Source organism: Cryptomeria japonica, chromosome 3 (genome assembly GCF_030272615.1).
Source record: "Cryptomeria japonica chromosome 3, Sugi_1.0, whole genome shotgun sequence".
In the NCBI taxonomy this organism is placed as follows: domain Eukaryota; kingdom Viridiplantae; phylum Streptophyta; class Pinopsida; order Cupressales; family Cupressaceae; genus Cryptomeria; species Cryptomeria japonica.
In genome coordinates this window covers 319,282,323-319,305,868 of record NC_081407.1, presented here as the reverse complement: position 1 = coordinate 319,305,868, position 23,546 = coordinate 319,282,323, and the positions used below count along the sequence as shown (strand labels likewise).

Here is a 23,546-nt window from a genome sequence, read left to right as displayed (position 1 = left end):
TGCCTTATCCATGTGAGAGAGATCACCAAAGCTTTCTCAAACTTCTAAAGGAGGAGGATGATCCTTAAGTTACAAATCATCACCATCCAAAAATAAAGTGTTAACATCAAGAGGCCAGCCCTGATGTACCTCATTTGCCTGTTCTCACTCCTGGGGACTATTGGAGCCCTGTAATGCAACCTCACCACAAGAGGGTTTAGAGGAAGTACAATCCAGATCCACAACAATCCTCAAGGACTCCCTTGTAGTAGCTTGAGAACATCAAGATGCCAGCCCTGATGTACCTCATTTGCCTGTTCTCACTCCTGGGGACCTTTGGAGCCCTGTAATGCAACCTCACCACAAGAGGGTTTAGAGGAAGTACAATCCAGATCCACAACAATCCTCAAGGACTCCCTTGTAGTAGCTTGAGCTGGCCTACCTTTTCTTTCTTTATTAACTGCTATGAAGCAACATAGTTCCTCCACAGAAAATGACCATCTGACTTGCCAGCTTTTGGAAATCCACTTTTGCAAGTGAACCGAATAGGAACCAAATAATTTAGGAGAAGGGCATTCAACAATCCTATGCTCAATCTTGTTGCATCAAAAGCATTTAAAACGTAAACCCTTACAATCCACATTTTAAAGCCAGAATCTGTTTGAAGACAAGATCTGGATGGAACGAATGATAAGCTCTGAGATGTTTACATAAACACAAATCTTGCACAAAACTGCTCTGAGTCCCATCCTTCTCTGGATCTATGCTGACAAGTACACTAACTTTTTCAGGGAATAATTTAACTAAAATTATTATTACTTTAGGGAATTTAATTAATGTATTACATGTCTAAATCTAACCATAACTCTTAACTCTAATTGTATATGTATTGCTAACTCAAATTCTAATCCTAGTCTTTTTCAAACCCCGATTCAACCTTAATGATAACCTATATCTTAACTCTTATTCTAAACTTAATACTAATTCTAACTCTAACTCTAACTCTAACCTTAACCCTAATTTTAACCCTAACCCTAACAATAATTATAACTGTAATGCTAATTGATAATAGTCACAAATAAATAAATAATTATTTTTTTTTTAGTTTTTTTTATTTATTATTTTTGGAAAAGAGGGGTAAAAATTTATTCAGAAAGAAACAGATAGTACAAAGAAAAAGGCTTCAGGCCCCACCAAAACAACAACAAACAACCAAACAAAGGACCTAAGAGATCCCAGAAAAGAGCACTCAACCAGGCCTATCCTCCATGATTAATCTATCAAGAGTCTCCTTGTAAAAATGGGTCCATAAGGGAACCCTTGAGGAAGTTTCAACCTTAGGATTAAAGATGAGCTTCCAAGGGCACAAATACAAATTGAATCTTCCATGGAACCAAGGTCTGTTATTTCAAACAATATTGTGCTCCTCCATAGACTAAAAATGAATTTGAAAAAAATCCTTGGGCACTAGAGACAAAGAAGAGTTCTCAACACTGCTCCAGGTATGCCCTATCCATGGGATGATCTCAACTACATTTGACCTTCGTCCAAGAATTCTACAAACAAGAGATCTATTACCTTTCTCCTTAGAAATTTGGTTAATACTTTCTTCCAGAAGGATCAAGTCCTTAGATCCCTAAACAAGATCGAAGGGTATGCCTTCTAAAGGAAAGTGATGCATAATCTAATAGATCCATAGAATCTGGCATATTTGCTACCTCAAAAGTCTGCAGATTCCCAGTCAACAGATTAATTTCACTACTATCCATCAGTACCCCCTCAACCTCTGCAGCCAAAAACGAGTCTCCCCTACAATGAAAGTTGTTTGAGGAATTTTTGTATTTTATACAAAACCTTATTTTTCATTGAACATCGTCAATGAAGTTCTCTATGGTGTTCAATAAATGTGCCAAGAATTTCATATATTTTTAACACTATCGAGAACTTTAAACATTTGGGTTGGAGGACTTAAGGAAGCCCTTTTGGAGGAGAGGGAGCTTGCCCTTAATCTTTTAAAGGCGACCATTCACAGCCTTAGGTTCCTCTCCAAAAGCTTATCTTTTGAAGATTTTGGAGAACCCTCCTTAAAAACCCTTAACACCATGCTGCTTTTGATTTCAAGCACTCTGGCAGACAATTTTATCTTGCCGTGTCACTGCTCTACCACTGCCCTTTGAATCACCCTCACCCTCTGTGCTCTATCTCTGCTTTCATGTTCACCAGCTATTTACAATGTAGTTGTATCACCTCCATGATTTGTCATTTACACAAGTGAACCTATTTAGTGCACAAGAACTTCAAAGTATATCAGGGGGAGTTTGGTTAATGTAATCATTGCTTAAGGCTTTTCATACCCTACCCTCTGTCCCTTTTGGCAAAACTTTTGGAGCATATTATATCTTATAAGTCACCCATATCTGACAATTCTAGTCAATGTGGGATAATTCAAGTACAACGCGAACATTGTTTGCATGTGTTAAATATTGATGTCTTCCATAGATATTTTTATTAGAATTTTGTGCTTTTGGAATTTGGCTCATGTATATTTTTGACACCTCTAGATGGCATCCATGAGTAGTTTATATACACTATAAAACTTTATTTTCTTATGTATGTTGGTAATAATTATGAGGCAGGGGGATGGACTTAGTACAACACATATCTGAAGCTTTGGTTAGTAGGGTAGGAATGCTGAGTGTTATCACCATTTTTCATTGTCGAGCTTCTTTGCCATTGGGAAGTTATCTGGAGCTAGTAATAAGTCACCCCTTATCTTGCTATTCTGACCAATGTAGGATTAACTGCTGTACAACTCAATCATGTATACTAGGGGAAGCGTATCGATAGCCATTATATCTAACTTCGTGCACCCACAGATTCTAAACGGTACATCAGATTTTGACAAATTTTTTTGGGTGTCTCCGCATGCGACTTAACTGCTCATAGCTATTGTTTTGTGAGTCATCTCTAGACATGAAATTTATTTCCTATGTATGTTTGTAATTAATTAATCATTACTAGGCAAGGGACCCACTTAGCACACAAGCACCTCTAAGATTTTTTTAAGTAGAGGTGAGGAATGGTGAATATAATCATCATTTTGGGTTTTTCACCGTCTTGCCACTTTCCGTATTGGAAAAGCTTTTAAAATTGTAAATTTACCTCCATGGGTTGATTTATTCAATTTGCTTTCTAATGAATTGGTATTTTTAAATGGTTCAGTGAGTGTAAAATGGCAGAAGGAAATTTTTCCAGCAGTCGAAATTGACACAAGTCAGCCACCTCTTGTATTCAAATGTCAGCTGTATGGACTGACTGGTGTCCCCCCCGAGAGACAGAAGATCATGGTTAAGGGCGGTCTCCTCAAGGTATGCCACCTTTTTCTGATCTACTGTTAGATTCTCTAACTTAGATGCTCATCTTGAAAAAGGAAGTTTTACTGTAAACTTTTCAAATCTAGATATAGCATTGTTGATATATAAAGTTTTAGTGGACAGTGTTTGCTGTTTTGCCAAGGTTTAGTCAATCAGGGAATTAGATCTGATTTGATTCACTTGATTGCATATTTGCCATCAATCCATTGTACTGGGGAACCTTTTTGACTGGACTTTCTGACAAGCTGTGCTGATTATATTCTTTTTCTTGGAGTATTTTCAGGATGATGCTGATTGGGATGCCCTGGGTGTGAAGGAAGTATGTGCCTTTTGTGTTTATTAGATTTGGAAAGAAGATAGTACTGTTATTTCTTTCAGTTTATTCTGCCTATTTTATTATACTTCCTTAACGTTGTAGAGCAATCATTTGAAATAGGGACAGAGATTGATGATGATGGGCACTGCAGATGAGATAGTCAAGGCTCCAGAAAAGAAACCTGTATTTGTTGAGGACCTTCCAGACGAAGAGCTGGTTGCTTCTGTGGTAAGTAATCATATGCATTTATAGTTATGCCATTGGTGAATGATTTGTTCAATATGACATGCACACACACAGACACTATTGAATGACTGTCTAATTCATTTTGACTCATGTTGCTGAGTCATGCATATCAAAATTCTCTTGAAATAGGGCTTGTTCTATTTTTTGGTCTCTTCTGTCTTTTGGTTTCATTTTTACTGGTTCTCACATTGCAACTGCATGGTGGGTTACAGTGTAAGATTTTCTCGCCCATGGTTGCTTTAAAGGATATGTGGTGCTTCAGGAATGGTTTGGGAGGAAAGAGGCCATGGATGCCATTATTAGTACCAAGTGTTGTGCTCGAGGTTGAGAGTCTAGGATTCACTAATGGTAAGGAGATGTAGATATGGGGTAGGAGTAGAAGAAGATGAATCATTTTCAGTAGGGGAACATTGTATTGCTTACAGCACCAGGAGAAGCAATTTGCTGTAATTTTAGTCTCCAGCATCTATCTTATGCATTGATGCATGTAAAATCAACATCAGTTATGATGGATGACACACATACGTGCATTTGGGTGTGGAAAGTGTGGAAATGGATTGTTGTTTTTTGTAAGACAGTTTTTCTTCACAAATACTGATTGGGTTGTTAGAAAATTGCATTATGCTTTCCCCCACAATGTGTTTGCAAAATGGACATGTATATTCCATTTTCAACATTGTTACTGTTCATATTTTTTAGGTTTAACATTTATATCGTTATGAGACGAACAGCCAAAAACACTTCCATTAAAGTGGCTCATATATGTGGCAATATTCTTTAAATACTCGAGGTAAGATATCTAGCAGGTGTTTAATGTTGCAAGGTGTCCTTTCATGGAAACCTTGTACAAAATGCTTCCCAATTGTTTTCAAATGCTACACAGGTCACAAACTCTGTGTAGTTTGATTTGAGGAAAAAATCCTCTTGACACTTTTTTTACCAACTGGCCAAACACACAAAATGAAACCTTTTTGTTGTGATTTGCACTTATATCCTGAAGCAAATATGTTTTGGACCATGTCAAGTATTTACAAATTTCCCAAAGCTCATCATATTTAACCAGATTTGATTGAGAATTGGCAGTGTGAATTGACTCTGCTCACTTTCCAGGATTAAGTCCTGTGAATGGCTTTAAATATTCTGCTATTCCTAGTGAGGTAAGCAACTGAAAGGAAATTTGTAGCAGTAATATATGTTTCTACTTAATGCTCATGAGAGAAAAAAATGCAAAAACAAGTATTTAGAATCCACATTACAAAATAATAACAAACATACCGCAATATGACATTAGATGTACTCTCCGAAAATCCTCTCAAGGCAAAACCCTAGCCTCCAAAAAGCACCCACACAACCCAATGCATTATTTCAAGAATAAGATTACAAGACACTTTTAAGTTTCCATGCAAGGCATTTGAAGTATCAAGCACCCTATTTGCAACCTATAAGAGATGCTCAATTCAACCTTAACCAACAAGCCAAAGGTTACATAAGTCAATCTCAACAACTACTTGTGCTTGTTTTTGTAAAGACAAGCTTGCATAAAACCACCAAGTGGTATTATTTGAACCATGTCCCTCAAAACTATATGCTTACTAAACTATGACCCTTAATTATATATTTGGTATTAAGTTTTCCCAATATTAAATATTTTCTAGTGTGACACCCACATTAAATATCTATCCCCGTGTCTCATACAATATGCAAACTGTACCCAAGAATGTTTAACCCATGTGGTATGCACATCTCTAAGATGCACTACAATTAAATATTTATTTAGTATTATTAGCATTACTATTTTATTATGCCAGGTGCACAACACCTTTTCCAACAGCAGCAAGGTGCAATCGAACTTGACTTTTGGTTAAATTTTCACTTTATTTATATCTTTTGTTGTCTATTTTACTTTCTTGTATTTTGTTTTCTTAAGTTAATTATTTTTAATGGATGGTTTGCTGTGTTTGCCATCAATTTTTTTGGTGTTAGCAGTTATCTAATATTTTCATTTAAACTTTGGTGTTTGGTTTTGCAGGGCCACACAGCTGGTTTATTCAATCTGGGCAATACGTGCTATATGAACTCAACTATTCAATGTTTACATTCTGTTCCAGAACTTAAGTCGGCACTGCAAAAGTAAGAGCACATTGCAAACTTGGGAACATAGTATGTGTGCATGTGTAAGAAACTGGTAATATTATTTTGTATTACATAGGTATTACAAAAACAGTAGTAAGAATCATTTTTGAAGCCCATATATGGAAAAAATAGGGAGAGAGAAAGATGGTAGTTTTGTATTACTAATAACTGGTGTTGTTTATATAATTCAGGTATACTTATTCTGGAAGGAGCAATGATTTAGACCCATCATCGCATCTTTTGACTGTTGCTGCTAGGGATTTATTTGGTGAGCTGGATCGAAGCGTTCGACCTGTTGCTCCCACGCAGTTTTGGATGGTAAAGCTTTATATCCATAGTGGTTTTTGTTAGGACTGAAATTTTGGTTTCCTTGGTCGTGTTGGTGTGAATAAGGTGTTTTACCTAACTAGTTCACGAGTAGGTCTTGTTCACATGTTAAGTTTACTTAGATCCTAGGAATCTTTCTAGAAGTCTTAGTTGTCATGTGATCTTATCTTGACATTTACTTCTTTTGTCCTAGGTTATTTAATAATTATCATGCTAGTTGTCGCATTGTATAAGATTAAGACATTTGTTATGATTTTGTCTAATCATATCTCTCAACCTCGTCCATGTAAGCAAGGCCTCATATGTACATTTCATACTCAATCAATTCAATCTTTCATCCATAATCAAGTAAATTATTCTTGCCATTCCCTCCTGTGGAAGGATAATTTTGTTTTGCAGGTGATCCTGGAGGCTTGAGTCCATTGGTGACTCAAATAGGTCATGTCTCATGACTGACATACTTCCCAACTCAGTTAATATTTTTTAATGCCTAGTTTGGAAAATAATAGCTATTTTGGACAACAATGGGTAGAAATTGTATAAATTATAAACTTTTAACATGTCAAGCTGACAGATTTTTATTATGATCATCGAAATGCCATTTGTTGTTTCTCATCTCTTCTTTGTACATTTTGATCAGTTTGAGTTTTATGTGGGCAACGTGGCTGAATGACTTTTGACTGATTTTCACCATATCCTTGGTAGAACATAACGTGGATATCTGGATTGGGCACCATAGGTATAAATGATCTAGAGCTTGTCAGTCTTCATTGGCAATTGATGCTTGCCACATAGTTATTTTGCTTGTGTCCTTGTATGCCTGCATGCAGTCCTACAACAAATTTTACGTAACAATGGAGCAAAGGAGATTTGTTCTCATCTTCAAATTTGTAATACTCAACAACCTCTTTAGATACAAATATGAATTTTATACAAACATGTTGGCTACTGTGCTTCACCTTTGCATTGTTAGGTTTTAAAGATCTACGTAATTGTCCAAAGACATGCTTGTAGATTGAATAAAACATATGTTAGTTATATTGTAACTTTGGCTAGTTGGCAAGAATGGTTGTCTCATTGGCTCACTGAAATAGTTTTGGGTAGTTGCCGATAGTTGGATGTTGTTGGAAAATCATTCCCTTCCTCATTTTTGTATAATAACATTGAAGCATTGAATGATTAAGAAACAATTATTGTATCTTTTGAAATATACTGTTATTCTCATATGAGTCACTCATGAATGTGTAAACCAATTTACTGTGCTTATTTAAGTGCATGTTTAGATAGGTGAGTAAACATTTGGCACCATTGCCTTCAAAGAAGTTGGGTTATGATGACTATATAGGGGGACAATTGGTTGAACAACTTGTAGGCTCTAATCAAGAAAAAGAAGATGAACTCACACAAGATTTGGTAGATGTGTGGGATGTATTTGTACAAGAACATATATGGAAGGAAGTCAAACGGAGTCACATTCCCCAAGAGATCATTTGTGATAACCTGAGAGTAAGTGAGAAAGTAGAGATACTTCTTGATACTTTTAAGACATCTTAATACTTCAAAGACCAACATGCTGAATAGGATTGGGGAGTACAAAGACAACAAATAAAGAAATGATAGAAAGATAGAAATAGACAATAGGAAGAAGAAAAAAATATTGATAGGTGTTGGATCTCTCAAAATCAATGCCCTTGTACCCAAACAAGAATTAGAAGACATCAAAAAGTGGTCATAGAACATAACAAGAGCTGAGGCAATCCTTGAGGATTGTAGAGCAAAGAGAGTGAAGGAGGCTAAGAGAAGTGGCTGAAGAAGGCATAATGGTACAAGTTCCCAGTCGAAGCCCACTTGAGAACAAACAACCAACCAATTGAAAAAACCATTATAACAACAACTAGTAGATGAAGACAAAAGGGGGACAGAACCAAAAGACCCATTATTGGAAGCTTATGAAAGTAACATTTGAGGTATTGAAAGATTGTTGATTGAAGAAGAGAAAGAACTAGTAATTGAAGGATGTGAGGTAGGATGAATTGGGGATTCACATGTGGCTGTTGAATCTGGAGTGTAAGTCAAAGTCAGAGCCCCAATTGGGAAAACAAAACAACTTCTACTACAAGTAACAGTACAAGTTTAGAGTCGGAAGAGATAACAAGACTCTTATTTTTACTTAACAAGATGTGGATTGATATCTTCAACCAAGTAAAAAATCTTGTACACCAATAACTAGTAAATGAAGAAGAAATGGGGATAGAATCTGAAGATCCATAATCATAGCTTATGAAAGTAACATTTGAGGTATTGAAATGTTGTTGATTGAGGAAGAGAATGAATTAGTAGTTGAAGGATGTGAGCTTAAAAATCTTGGGCCAAAGGTAAAATACGCAATTGCATGAAGGCAACTCAAAGTGTGTGGAATGTCAAGGTAGGACAAGTTGAGGATTCCCATATGGCTGAGAGTGCAAGATATTCCAAATCAAAACCCCGTAATAAGCTGGTTCTAGGCATTGAGGCTGCATTTGAATTGAAACATGGTGTCTCTTGCATCAAGTCCCAGTATTGAAAGGCAAAAGCTGAGTAAGTTTATAGGCAATGGTTAGAGGATCTTGCAAGGCATTGTAAAAATTGTGAAATGGTTTGGATAACAAATGGCTAGGACAATAGAGCCTATTGGCTATGATCCTTCCTAGCAACCTTAAGAGGCATGGCTATTCACTAGTACATAGAAGTCGACATTGCTTTTAAAACTATCTGGGAAAAAATGAAGAAAGCTTTTGAAGAGGAGTTCAAGTTACTATGAGATGATAATGAAATTGAAGCAAAGGTTTATAATATGAAGCAAGTAAAACACGAGAACATCAAATCCTATAGTCATAGGCTCAAGGATTTCCTGGTAAAGCTAGAAAAAGAGCCTATTGATGGCCTAAAGAAAAGATGGTTCATTGAAGCCCTCATTGCCTCATTGAGGAAGACGATAAAGGTAGTACCACCCTCTTACATAGAAACATATAATTGGGCCATAGATATAGAGAGTGAAGATAAAATGTCTTCTCATGACAAAAGAAAAAGAAAAGATGATGAAATTTCAGAAGATAGCAGCGAGAATAAATTTGGAACTGTACAAGCCTTGAGGAAAAATATGATATCGATGGTGAAGGAATTGAAGGTAGAAAAAGGAAACAATAAAGAAAACAAAGAACTTTGGTGTTACAAAATGCAAATGAAAAGGACATATCAAAAAAAATTGTTCAAAGAAACTTCTCAGTGATATTTGTCAAGTCCTAGACCACTCAATCATAAAATGCCCATGTAGTCCGCTCCACCAAGTACACCGCAAGAAATAGAATAATAAAAATGCATCCCTAGGTGGATATTGGAAGAAAATGTCTAATAGCTGATTAAACAACAATAATATTTGAAGTAGGAGCTAGATACAATATGACTCAAAAGGATGCCCTATTATACAATGTAGACAATGCAATGAGTGGGGCACTTCAAAAATTGCCAAAGCAATCAAAACAAATTAGCAGTCTTGTGCAAATGGTGCCAACCGGGAGATCATGAGGATATAACTGCCCAAAACAAAAGCTTTTATATTGAGTAACAAAACAATGAAGTTTAGGCATTCACATGGGCACAAACTTAAAATCATGTATATCTGAACCCATCAAAATGATAGATCTTTTGCAAAGCATGCCACAATTAAGGAATGTAATTATTACCACAATAGACAATAGCAAAATGAGCTACGAGAAGGGTGAAGGTTTAATGGTGGAAACTCCATTGCACGATGATCAAGTAATAGATCCCATGCCGCTGACAACTATAGTGAAGAAGAAACCTATTGTAGTGCACATGGAGATTCTTGGGAAGAATTTGATGGGGGATCAAGAGTGAACAAATTTCTTCAAGATATGTGGAAAAGCCTTGGTAAACCTACTGGTTTGCAATGAATTGTCCAATCAGTGGGTGTTGAGGAACAAGGAATTAAAGTGCTAGGGTTCCTAATGGCCCAAAATTAAAGAACAACACAATATCTATTGAAAACAAGGGAAGAAAATATGTAATAGATTTGAGAAACTAGGTCATGAACAAGGAAGCAACTTCCTTGTATTTTGGTTCAGACTTGAGAAAAATGGGTGGAAGAAGAGAAGGGTCCTATGGAGTGATGAGAGAGTATTTGATTTGCAACATTGATTTGAAGGCAAAACAAGTTCTCTTAGCTATTACTTTGGCAATTAAAAGTTTGTCAGTTATTTTAGCTAGAATGCAGCATGATACAGATCATGGAAAATGGAGAGGATGAGAAAGGTAAGCAAAATGTACAAGAGGGTTGTTTGACATCAACGAGTCATGCATTTCCACTAGAGTATGGAGAATACAAGGCAGGGAATGCAAGACTAGTACCTAGAACACATCCACACTTAACCATATGTTTGTTTGTCCACATGTAAGTTATATGAAAAATGGTGGATGCATTTGCCTTAATGTAGTGTATGTTTTGGTAATGTCAGTTTTGACCTCTTGTTGGGAGATGTTTTGGCATAACAACAAACTTTTACTTTCCAAAACTTAATTAATCACAATGGCAATGCATCAAAACTTAACCATCCACAATAGTAACAAAAATGCTAGATCTAGCAATTAGGAACACTAGAACACATGATTTTACGTGGAAACCTTTGCAGGAGAAAACCATGGCAAAATATTGCTTTTGTATGAGAAACACCTTACAATCTTCGTAGGCACCAACTCACAAGAGACACCAATCCCCTTTAGACGATTTGTAGGCACGAACCCTCTGGAGACACCAATCCCCATAACTGAGCACCAACTCAGCAAGAGACACCAATCTCATTGAATAAGAGGCACCAACCTCTAAAAATAATAAAGTGATAAGTGCTTAATCTTCTTCTTGAATCAGATACAAATTGGCTCAAAACTTTGCCAAAATCTGCCCTAACATATGCTCAATTGATCTCTTAGATCTGCCCAAAATTCTTCTTCAAATCTACTTATAGTCTTCACCAATTTCTGGTCATAGATCTGCAATAATATTCTTCATAAGTCTTCCATAATATCTCTTCTTAGATCTGCAACTATATCTTTCATATGTCTGCTACAAATGACTTTATCTTTGCTTTTTCATATGAAGGATATTCAATGAATTCTTGATAAAATGAACTCCAAATGCTCCTTTTTATACATGCAAAGTGCAGCCCTTTACCAACGGTTACAACCCTTTATGCTAGTTGGCCAAGGTAGGATATATATATATATATTGGGCACCCAAGCCAAGGGGGGGTCAGCCACAAGCAAAAGAATTTAATTTAATTTATTTGCAGCCCTCAAGTTAGGGTGCACCTCTCAAGGGGATCGTCCCTTTTGAAATAATATTTAAATGCATTTTTTAATTCCCATAATTGGGTGGCATTAAGAGGGGGGTCTGTGACATCAACATAAAATATTTTGCAATTTTGAACTCAACATCAATTTATCTCCTTCTTGCTTGAGACATCTCGATCATAGTGCCATAAATTTGGGACAAGCTAATCTCCATCAAATATGCCACAAAATGCTTGACATCAATGGCAATAATTTCCCCCTGCCGCCGAACATATGCTCTTTTTGAAGAACTTAGTGATTGGATGAGAGTGATATCACTCCCAATTTCTCCTTTAGATACTCAAAAGTCTCTTTTGGAAGAGGCTTTGTGAAGATGTCTGAAGTTTGTTCATTTGTAGCAATATAGTCCAATTTTATTTGTTGATCGACCACTTGCTCCCTTAAGAAGTGATACTTAATGGGAATATGCTTTATTCTAGAGTGCATGACTGGATTCTTCGAGATGTTGATTGCACTCATATTGTCACAAAAAATGAAGATGGGATGTTCATACTCAACCTTAATATTCTTTAAAGTTTGTTTCATCCATAGAACTTGTGTGCATCCCTCGAAAGAATGCATCCCACTTGCACTCTTTCTATCATCAACACTACCGGCTCAACTTGCATCTATATATGTTGTTAAGGTGAAATCTTCACCTCGTGGAAACATAGGCCAAAATCCATTGTTCCTTTCAAATATTTGAATATCCTTTTTATGCTTGCACTTGAGTTTCTTTAAGTGCTAATAGGATTATAGTCGTGCATTCTAAATTTCTTTAACATATCCTAATATACATGGTTTGTGAGATGAAAATCACTTTATCCGATTGAGAAATCTATAGCCCAAGGAAGAAAGATAACTCACCAAGCATTTGACATTTCAATTTTTTTTGCATCTCCTTAGCAAAGTCTTTACACATATTATCATCTTTTTAGGTCTGCAACTATAACTTTCATAAGTCTGCTACAAATGACTTCATCTCTGCTTTTTCATATGAAGGATATTCATTATTCAATGAATGCCTGATCAAATGAACCCCAAATGTTCTTCTTTTTAGACATGCAAATTGTACCACTTTACCAATGGTTACAACCCTTTATGCTAGTCGGTTAAGGCAGCATATATGTACTTTTTATTTAATTTTTTATTGCTTGCCTAAAGTGGGCACCCAAATCAAGGGGGGTCGGCCATAAGCTGAAGAATTTTATTTAATTTATTTGCAGTCCTCAAGTTAAGGTGAACTTCTCAAGGGGGTCGTCCCTTTTGAAATAATATGTAAATGCATCGTTTAATTCCCATAAGTGGGTGGCATTAAGAGTGGGGTCAGCCACATCAATAAAAAAATATTTTGCGATTTTGAACTGAACACTAATTTATCTCCTCCTTGCTTGATGACATCTTGATCATGGTGCCATAAATTTGGCACAAGCTTATCTCCATCAAATATGCCACAAAATGCTCTTTGACATCAATGACAATAATCCAACAGTGTTCACCCTAATGAGTTCATGGAATCAATTCTTTTGGTATGCAACTACCTTATTTTGAGGAAATTCTATATACTATTTGACTGTTAATTAGTCAAGTGTAACAAGTTTCAGATTTGATCTCATTTATAGCAACAAATAATATAAAAAATTTGGCATATTTTCTGCTTTTTAATTGTAACTGGTATTGATATGCAATATCTAGTTGACTTTTTGCTGTTATGGTCTTTTTTGGTAGCAGTTTTACAAAGGGTTTTAAAGTAATTTTGTGAATAATTGTTTTTGAAACTTAGCGTGTATATTTGCTTTTTTGAGTTTGTATCGATCATTCTATAGTTATACACCATCATCATATGAATGTTTTTTGCTTTTGCTTGTACAGGTGCTGAGAAAAAAGTATCCCCAGTTTGGTCAGCAACATAATGGTTTATTCATGCAACAGGTAGGTTAGTCTAGGGATATTTGTGGCATGATAATCTAATGGTGAGAATTTTGGCACAATTATGAGATATTTAAGATGGAGTTTGCTTGTGATGGAATCTAAATAACAATACACTGGCTTCTTTTCTTTATTCTTATAATTATTGTAAATTTGTCTCGTAAGGATAGGACCTTGTGTCATCAAAAGTTATTACTTTTTTATGTTTCATTCTTTAGAAAGTAAATCAATATGTGCTTTTTTTAGCATTGTTGTTACAAGTTTTTTCATATAGAGAGTTATTGCAGGATGCAGAGGAATGCTGGACACAGCTTATTTACACGTTGTCTCAGTCTCTAAAATCATTAGATTCGAGGTAAGTTGTAAATTATGATCCTTTTTAAGGAGGAAGATTAACGGATTTATTCTCACAAGTATGGATCTGTAAAATTATGTAGCATGGATGTTAAGTTCATCCTAATTTATCATTTTATTTCCTGGAATGGCACTTTTGTGGGATGATTATTTTAGGCATGCTTGTTTAGGTTCTCCCTCTTTATCTAGCTTTCTGTCTTTTCTGTTCAAGTATCGGAATGGTTCACGAATTCTGTCTGTCCATTCAGTGTAGTGTCATTTAATGTATGATTCAAATAATAAAAAAATGTTATTTACATTAATATTAGCTGTGCGTTGAGAAGTGATCACAAATTTAAATTTTTTAGTTACAACTTACAATTATGTGAACCATGATCACTGGGCATTGTGTTAGATGTATTGCATTGTTTGCTAGGTGATTCTGTTGGTTACTGTCTGCAATATTAATCCTAACAATGCTTATAATTATCCATGTTTCAAATTTGCTTTTTGTATAGCATGTCTTTATTCTTGGCGTTGGTGTTTGATTCAAGCATGGACCTGATAAATCTGACAGCTGTTTTGTTTTGTCAGTTACAAATTAACAGAATGAAAGTTGGTAGTTGCCCCTAAACATCATGAGTTGCTGGTGTGTTCTGGTGCACTACTGGGAATGGAATTATTCAATAAAAAAATGTAAAATTTCATTTGGGGCACAAAAGCATGTTATTGCTGGACATTAAACTCGTAATGGTTTCCAAAATACACATTGATATGTATTTGAAAATTGGATAAATGGCTTTCCCTGATAACTGAGTAATGGATATCAGGTCGCTATGGGCATTATGGGTTATTGGTCATGGCATTTGGATTAACCAATGCACCCGCCACCTCCCAGTCATGCATGAATCAGGTATTCATTCTTCAGTTGAGGAAATTTGTATTGGTTTTATTTGATGACATTTTGATTTATAGTAAGACATGGGAGGATCATTTGAGGCATTTAGATGAAGTGCTTGGCATATTTGAATGGCATTCTTTTAATGCTAAGGTTTCCAAATGTGAGTTTGGGATGACCAAAATTTAATAATCGGGGTTGAAGATTAGTTCCCAAGGTGTTAGTGTGGATGAGAAGAAGATTAAGGCAATCTAGGATTGGCTTAGACCAAGGAATTTGACACATTTGAGAGAATTTGTGGGACTTTGCAGCTATTACATAAGATTTGTGAAAAGGTTTTGACAACTTGCAGCTCCTTTGACAAATTTGACAAAGAAAGAGGCATTCTCTTGGAGTCCAAGAACCCAACAAGCTTTTGATAAACTTAAGGAGGTAATGATTTCATGTCCTGTTTTGACAATTCCAGACTTCTCACTTCTTTTTGTTCTATAATGTGATGCTTTAGAAGAAGGCATTGGGGATGTCTTGATGCAAAATAAACATCCCATAGCATATGAGAGTAGGAAGCTCAAGGAGGATGAACAAAATTTCTCTATTTATGACAAAGAGATGTTGGCTATCATGCATGCTTTAGCCAAATTCAGACAATATTTGGTTTGTGGGAAGTTTGTGGTCAAAACGAATCATAATAGTTTGAAATTCCTCCTCATCCAAAGGGATTTTAATGATAGGCAGCAGAAATGGGTAAGCAAACTCCAAGCCTATGATTTTGATATTATGTAGAAGGGTATAATAATGTGGTGGCTGATGCACTTTCTAGGAAGCCCTATTCTTGTTGTATAACTGATATATCTGCCAATTGGAATGCTTCTGAGTATGTCAAGAATCCAATTGCTAAAAATATTTTGGAAGGGAAATTGCAAGATAATAGGTTTAATTTGGTTGATGAGATCATCCTTTACAAAGATTGGGTGTATCTCATACCATGAATCCAAGATGGAGAGGATTTTGAGGGCATGTCATGACAGACCACTTGCTTGTCATCCTGGCTTCTACAAGACATACAAGCATGTGAGAGAATGTTTTTAATGGAAAGGGCGGTAGAATGATGTATGACAACATGTTAGAGAGTGTATAGAATGCCAACAAAACAAAATAGAGCATGCTTTTCTATTGTAGCCCCTACCCGTGCCAAATAAAAAATGGGAGAGCATATCCATAAACTTTATTACGGGGTTGCCAAAGGTCCAAGGGAAGGATTGTATATATGTGGTTGTTGATAGGGTTGCTAAGTATGCTCACTTTCATGCAATATATTTGGAATATAAAGCCCCACAAGTGGCAGATCTGTTTTTAGAGAGATTTTCAGACTTAATAGTTTGCCAAAGAACATTGTAAGTGACAGGGACAGCAGGTTTCTTAGCTTGTTTGGCAAGAACTCTTTTGATTGATAGGTAAAAAATTGATACTAGGCACTAGCTATCATATACAAACTGATGCGCCAACCAAGATCATGAACAAACAGGTAGAGGGATCCTTAAGGAATTACGTTACAGGGCAGAAAACAACATGGGTCAAGTGGTTGCATTTGGAAGAATATTGTTACAACACAACACATCACATGTCAATGGGTATGGCTGGCTCCCTTTAAGGCACTTTATGGGTATGATGCTATTTCATGTGTGGATTTAATCACTACGGATAGTAGAGTTTCAAGAGCCAAAGATGTACAACAAAGTATGGAAATCATGAAGACTCCCAAAGAGAACTTGCAGTATGCCCAAAACCAGCAAAAGATGTATGCTGGTACATGGATCAAGTGGTTGCATTTGGGAGAATGTTGCTACAACACAAAACATCATATGTCAACGGGTATGGCTCCCTTTAAGGCACTTTATGGGTATGATGCTATTTCTTTTGTGGATTTAATCATTACGGATAGTGGAGTAGGCTCAAAACCAGCAAAAGATGTATGCTGATATGCACTCAATAAGAGAGTTTTTGAGGTTGGTGACATGGTGTTCTTGAGGTTGCAGCCCTATAGGCAGTCTTCTATCAAAGGGAGTGGAGTTGAGAAGCTGAAGCCGTGATTTTATGGATCCTACACAGTATTAAGGAAGATTGGTGAGGTAGCTTATGAGCTAGAACTTCCAGCTAACAACATAATTCATAATATATTCCATGTTTTGTGTCTTAAGAAAGCCCTTTGACAGCAGATCACCCCTTCACATGAGCTGCCACCACTTGATGATTAGGGCAAATCAATCTTAACTTGAAAAAGTGTTGGGGGTGAGGGAAAAGAGGTTTGAGGAACAAGAACATTTTTGAATATCTAGTGAAATGGAAGAGTCTTCTGTTTGAGGATGCAACGTGGGAGGGGATAGAGATATTTGAACATCCTAGTCTGAAATTGCTTGAGGCCAAGCAATTTTGGGATGGGAGGATTGTGATAACGCTGATTTAGAGTTGGGTTATCCAGCCTGGTGGTGTTGATTAACATCCTTATTTCTGTCAGTTATTTTATTAAATAATTAATAAAATATTAAATAAAGATTAAATAAAGATTATCAATAAATAGAATTTTAAAATACTTTTTCTCTTGGCTGACTTGGCCGACTTGTGTAACATGCTGGGCTATTTGCTACCAAGGACTGACCTGAGGAGATGAATAGTATTTATATGGCAGCTGCGATAGGAAGGGCATTGAAGTTTTGAATACAAACTGCATTAAAATGAAATGCTCTGCTCTCTCAAGACGAAAACCTCAGAGGCAAAGGAGGTTGGAGAAATTAGGGATATCAAGGAGCGGAGACGTGATCTACTGTTGTGCTGACAGCTGGATTGTTTCCCGTTGCTGTCTCTCTTATCAACACTAGCAAAGCGAGGAGGAAGGGGCGATTTAGAGCTGCCATTGGGTCTGCTGCAATTCAGACAAAGTTAAGCAAGGCACATTGCTCTAAGTGTTCCTCAGCCAAGGATCTGAGAAGAAGACACACTATATGGAGCTCTGCCATCACGAAAGGAAGCAGATTGGATCATTGTTCAGGGGCATCATCAGGTTTGATGGCTGCTAGCTGTGCCATTTCCAAGTTGCAAGACAATAATCGGGCTATCTGTGGAAGGAGCCAGTGACACTTTCAACACTAGGCAGGCCAGTTAGTTTGAGATTTGTTTGCCATTTTTAGATCTGATTCAATTTACTTCTACAATTTCTGGACTGAGCAAAGATTATTATTAAATCTGTATGTGATGTATTGACTGTATGACTACATCTTCTTTCAAGTGCCCATGTCGTCTGCAATATGAATACTATTTTGTTCTGAAGCAATTTGATTAAACTGGTGATATTGCTGGGAATCAGATTATGTTTAGAGTTGAAAAAATCTGGGATTCCTCTGTTTTAGATCTTATATCTGTGTAAATAAAGATGGTTATTCTGAGTGAAAATATAGATATTCTGGGTGGAACATTTCATCGAAGTAATTTTGAATGCAGGATTGCAGACCAATGGCCACAACTATGATCACTAATTTGAAGAATGTAACAGATTTAGATTCAAAGGTGATTGATCCCATGATTTATAGGCAGCTGATAAGTTCCTTGATGTATTTGGTCAACACCAGACCAAATATATCTTTTGCAGTAAACGCCTTGAGTTAGTTCATGGTAGCAGCAAAACTTGTGCTTAGGCATTCAAAGAGCATAGTGGAGTATGGTCTGAGATATCTGGGTGTTGGTGAAGTGAAGTTGTAAGGGTTTATAAACTGATTGGGCAGTAAGTAGAACAGTTAGGAAGAGCACCTCAGGGTGTTGCTTTAGCTTGGGTTTAAGAATTGTATCTTGGTTCAATAGGAAGCAAACTTCAGGGACACTTAGCTCTAAAGAGGTAGAGTATATTGAAGCTTGTACCAGTAGTTGTGAGGCCATCTGACTTTGCAAGTTACTTGCATGGTTGTTTGATCAGGAGTTGGATCCCATGTCATTTATTGTGATAATCAAAGTTATGTCAAATTCTTGGAGAATGTAGCATTCCTTGACAGATTCAAGCACATAGAGATTAGATATAACTATCATTTGAGATAGCTTTCAGAAGGGAGCAGTGAAGCTCCAATACATTTCCATAGATCAACAATTAGTTGATATTTTGATGAAGCCCTTAGCACAAGGGAAATTTGGGGCTTTTAGAGACAAACTTGGATTGGTGTAGAATTCCTAACTCACTAAGAGGGAGTGTTGAGATTTTTAGTTCGGACACGAACTTCTGCTTGGGTTTTGTGTGAATGTGTGGAAAGAGTTCAAGTGGTTCCAGCTATTCTATTTTGCATTTCACTTTGAAGGACTGAAGTGAAAGTCTTTTATTTAGCTAAATAAGTACAATAAAGTGTAAATATGCATCATTGATTTAGATTGGAGGGCTTTAGATTCCTATAAGTTTTTTGAAGGACTGATAAATTGAAGTTGTAACATATTAGAACAACATAGTACACCATGTTGATTTCTGTGGGGCTGTGATTTGTATCAGTTGTGGAGGTTTTGTTGTAAGCTGTCAAAGAAATGAAAAACAGCTTTAAAGTTGTAATTAACTGTGTATGCTTCTGCATTTGAAGCTTTCATTATTGTGTGATTTATGCTGTAGCATTAGGACATAATCCCCAGGTATTTTGAAAATTCTTCACGGGCCTAGTGGGTAGGGAAAATCTGAAGCAATACGGCATGAAGTATATGCTTTGCATGTTAAACCCATATAATTTATGTTTTTGCATGTTTGCTACTTCTTTATATCTTAATCTCTATGTTACTTTCTCTTTTAAATTTTTTCTTATAATTGCTTTGCATATGACATTTGTTGTTTTATGGCTTATTAAATGTTTTGTTCTTTTGTGCTTACAATTTATTTACAACCAGCGGTGGTATATTTTCGCTTTTGATTATTTTTATTTTTGCAGAGATAATGATGAAGCTGTGAAGCAGTTATTTGGGATTGAGCTTGTCAGCAAGTGAGTATTAAATCTTCTAATTATACTATTTGCTTTTTAGAAGTTTCATAGAGATAAATATAATTTGCCAAATTATTCTTTATCTGGGTCCTTAGCAGTTACATGCATATTGTAGGATGACAACAGGACAAAGTGTTTTTTACTTAACTCACTGTTTGCTAACATTAATCAACCTTTAATATAAACTGTAAACAACGACATATTTCTGTTTCACTTCAACTTGGTTTCTGTGTTTTCATTTGAAACTTGATATTGTCTTTGAATTTTTCTTCACTGAATTGGATTTATATTTTTTGTTTTATAAATGCATCCAATGCCGGAATCAGTATTTAACATTTTATTTTTCTTGATTGGTGCAGTGAGGGTTTTGAATGGATCTCCTCACCCCTAAAAAACTGTCTTGAATCAATAAATAATTGAAATAAATAATATTTGTGTTAGATTAATTAGGTCTTCCTGCACTCTATTTCACATAAGTTAATCTTAGGACTGTTTTTCCTATTTTTTAGGTTATGCTATATTTTTTTTGTTCCTTTATAGGGACACATTGTAACATTATTACCCATTCAGGTTAATTCAATTATTCAGTTAATTCAGATATTCAAATGTTTGCATAATCAATATGATTCATCTTTCTAGATCAATTGTCTTTTGGCCTCCATAGCCTATTTTTCTATTTGTGTGTGACAGGTGATTGCAGGTGATTTTTGGGAGTTGTGGGGATGAGGGATCAACTCTAACATGGTATTAGAGCGTGGATATAACAAACTCCTTCTCAATCTTTGAGGGTTTTTCTCAAGAGGGGTTAAAGAATCATAAGATTTGGAACCTACAACTCTTCTTTTGTGGGATTTGGAGGTGGACAATTTTCAGTGCACTATGGAGCAAAATGGACCTCACTATTGTGTTTGCAATGACCAAAAACCTACAAATCGACAGTCATTTCATCAAAATTTGAGCAATTTTTCTGTATGTTTTTTAGAGGGAATGAGATTTGAAGTAACTTTCAGCCTTGTGCAAAAAATCGGTGCATCCTGGAGCAAAACGGATCTCATCATTGCATCTAGAGCTGCCAAAAACCTAATAATCGATAATTCATTTGCCAAAAGCCGAGTAGTTGACTGGGCTTTTTTGAGAGGGAGACGTTTCCAAGAAAATTTTGTCTATACAGCTGTACCGTTGAGATGCACAGAGAAATATTCTGCCAGCAACAAATTCATGGAACAAACAAAATATTCTGTCATGTCCATCATTATGACAATATTTTGTTAGAGAATATTTTGTTAGTCAGGGAATATTCTGTTTGAAAAGAATATTCCATCTGCCCATAGCAATCCGATTATGTTGCTGGTTTTGCTGGTGTTAGCAATATGACTGCTGATGTCAGCACCTGTACCTGCCCCAAGACCCCTTTTGGCCCTTTGGACCTGCTTTTATGAACTGTCCATAATTTTTGCATAGATGTCAAAATTGCATGAATGAGATATTGTAAAAAAGCTAGTTCTGAGTCTGATCCAATGGTACAAGATTTTTTTTTAGATTTTGTTGTTGGTTCATTTTCATATCAGTCAAAGTTAGATCATCATTTTCTACTTTTGAGCTCGCAACTTTTTTCCATTATCTCCGATTTCTTGATTCTTGCAGTGTTGGAAAGGCATTTCAAAGCTCTCCAGATCCATTCATGCATTTTTCCTAGAAATCATCCCATGTACATTTTATTTAGATTTTTGTGTTTTAACATTTCGGTCAATTACTTGGATGTTTTGCACCTTTAAAGGATTTGTTTGCATGAGATGATTTCATTTGATCTGCTTTATAGGCATTGAGGTTATTGGGGTCTAATTTTTTCTTTTGATTAAGTATCATAGGTTTTTATAATCCTAGAAAAGGGTAATTATGAGTCTTGGTGAAAGGGAATCTTGACATATCTCAAGTGGCTTGATCTTTTGCCTTATTTGTATGGACTCATACCTAAACACTGCCACACAAATGGCTATATTCTTGGGGTCAAATCGTTGACCATACCTGTGTTCAACTATGGTCTAATAAGCTTCAATCTGAAAACTGAAAGGAATGAAAAGAGATGCACAAGAAAGACAATAACAAGAATTACGTGGAAACCCAGGATGGGAAAACCACTGTGAGAATGCTGCTAGGATCTACTGTCCTAATCCAGCCTCACGATCGAAACTTCAATTATAGTGTTTAAGGGCACTAACCCTAAGGAGTCACCAAACCCCTATTCTGAGAGCACCAACTCAGAATCCTCGTGGCACCAACCAAAAGAATATTACAAATAAGACATGTCTCTGATTTCAAATCTGCAAAGTTAGATGTTACAACTTTGAAGATGTGTATGGATTACAAAGATATCACAATCTGATTGTTATTGTTCTTCAAATATACTGTTCTGTTTCATACATTACAACAGCAATATCAACAATATTCTGTTAACATGTTTGTATAATCTTAGTACTGTAAGCAATCTCTTGATGGCTTGTTCATATCATCTCAGAATGAACTCGTTAGAGGGGATATATCATTGTTTTCTTGATACTGAACTTCATCTTGAATTAAAATAACAAAAATACAGATTGCATTATACTTTTAATCTGTCACAAAATAATTCATACTTACAGCACTATGTACATATAGTGTAATAAAAATAAATCAGTCTTCTTTCCTTTTACTTCTGTATGTCTTACACAATCAAAATATCATCACAGAATGATATGAGATTACAACTCTTCACATGCACACACCATACTCACACATAATAAAATCTTTCAAAGCACTCAATGCTGACTAAGATATGTTTTTTACTGTTCAACGTCACATCATATACACAGCATGATAGGTCTTCAGCGCACTCTGCAATAGCAAACATTCACTTCCTTCGAAACATATCTTTTACTTATCAACAAAGTCTACTTTACTCTGAATCGAAATTCTTCTATCAAAGATACTCTTTTATTGCATATTAACTCTTTTTTTTTTATCAAACTTAAGCAGCATATATAATATTTCCTCTCTCTCTATTGGTAACATGATGAGGACGTTTTTAACCGACTAAGCAGTTACAATTGGTTTGGGAAGTTTCAACTTCTCCACACAACTTCCAACCATTTATTTGAACTGAAAGCACTATAAGATATTAGACATGCCAATACAGTGAAGACAATGAACACCAGAATGAACAGACTTCCGATGATACAAATCAACACACACATTTCACTCCAGATTTTTTTGTGCACTCACAACAAATGTGTAATCATTCTATATATGTAGATCTAAATACATTGTTTGCTACGTTCCTTACATAGACCAATAATGAATATTAGTTACACTTTCAATGTTTTCTTAGGAGTTTGAACTAAAGCACTCATTCTACCGTGAATTGCAGGTCCATTCATGTCCGTTCTCTTATTGTGCAAATTACTTTCGATGCTTTCTTCATTTAGTGTCTGTTCTCCTATCTACTCATGCTGCATTCTCAGGGAAGAATATCATATCTGATTACATTTTGACATCTGCATTCTCAGAGTAGAATATCATATCTGATTACATTTTGAAATCATTGACAAATAAGTATTTCTTCTTACCCAATGTCTAACACTTAGGGTTATAGC

The 23,546-nt window shown here is 35.8% G+C and overlaps 1 protein-coding gene across 2 annotated transcripts in view; it reads left to right on the top strand.

The window, feature by feature from the left end:
• The window catches only part of LOC131035948 (ubiquitin carboxyl-terminal hydrolase 6), a 59,302-nt gene that overhangs the window by 11,478 nt on the left and 24,278 nt on the right, over window positions 1-23,546 (top strand). For both annotated transcript variants that reach the window (XM_057967731.1, XM_057967730.1), the window contains exons 2-9: window positions 3,202-3,347; window positions 3,637-3,672; window positions 3,790-3,897; window positions 5,945-6,045; window positions 6,240-6,366; window positions 13,633-13,692; window positions 13,977-14,044; window positions 19,867-19,917. In XM_057967731.1, the coding sequence (XP_057823714.1) occupies window positions 3,202-3,347; window positions 3,637-3,672; window positions 3,790-3,897; window positions 5,945-6,045; window positions 6,240-6,366; window positions 13,633-13,692; window positions 13,977-14,044; window positions 19,867-19,917 (697 nt within the window). The remainder of the gene's footprint in view (window positions 1-3,201; window positions 3,348-3,636; window positions 3,673-3,789; window positions 3,898-5,944; window positions 6,046-6,239; window positions 6,367-13,632; window positions 13,693-13,976; window positions 14,045-19,866; window positions 19,918-23,546) is intronic.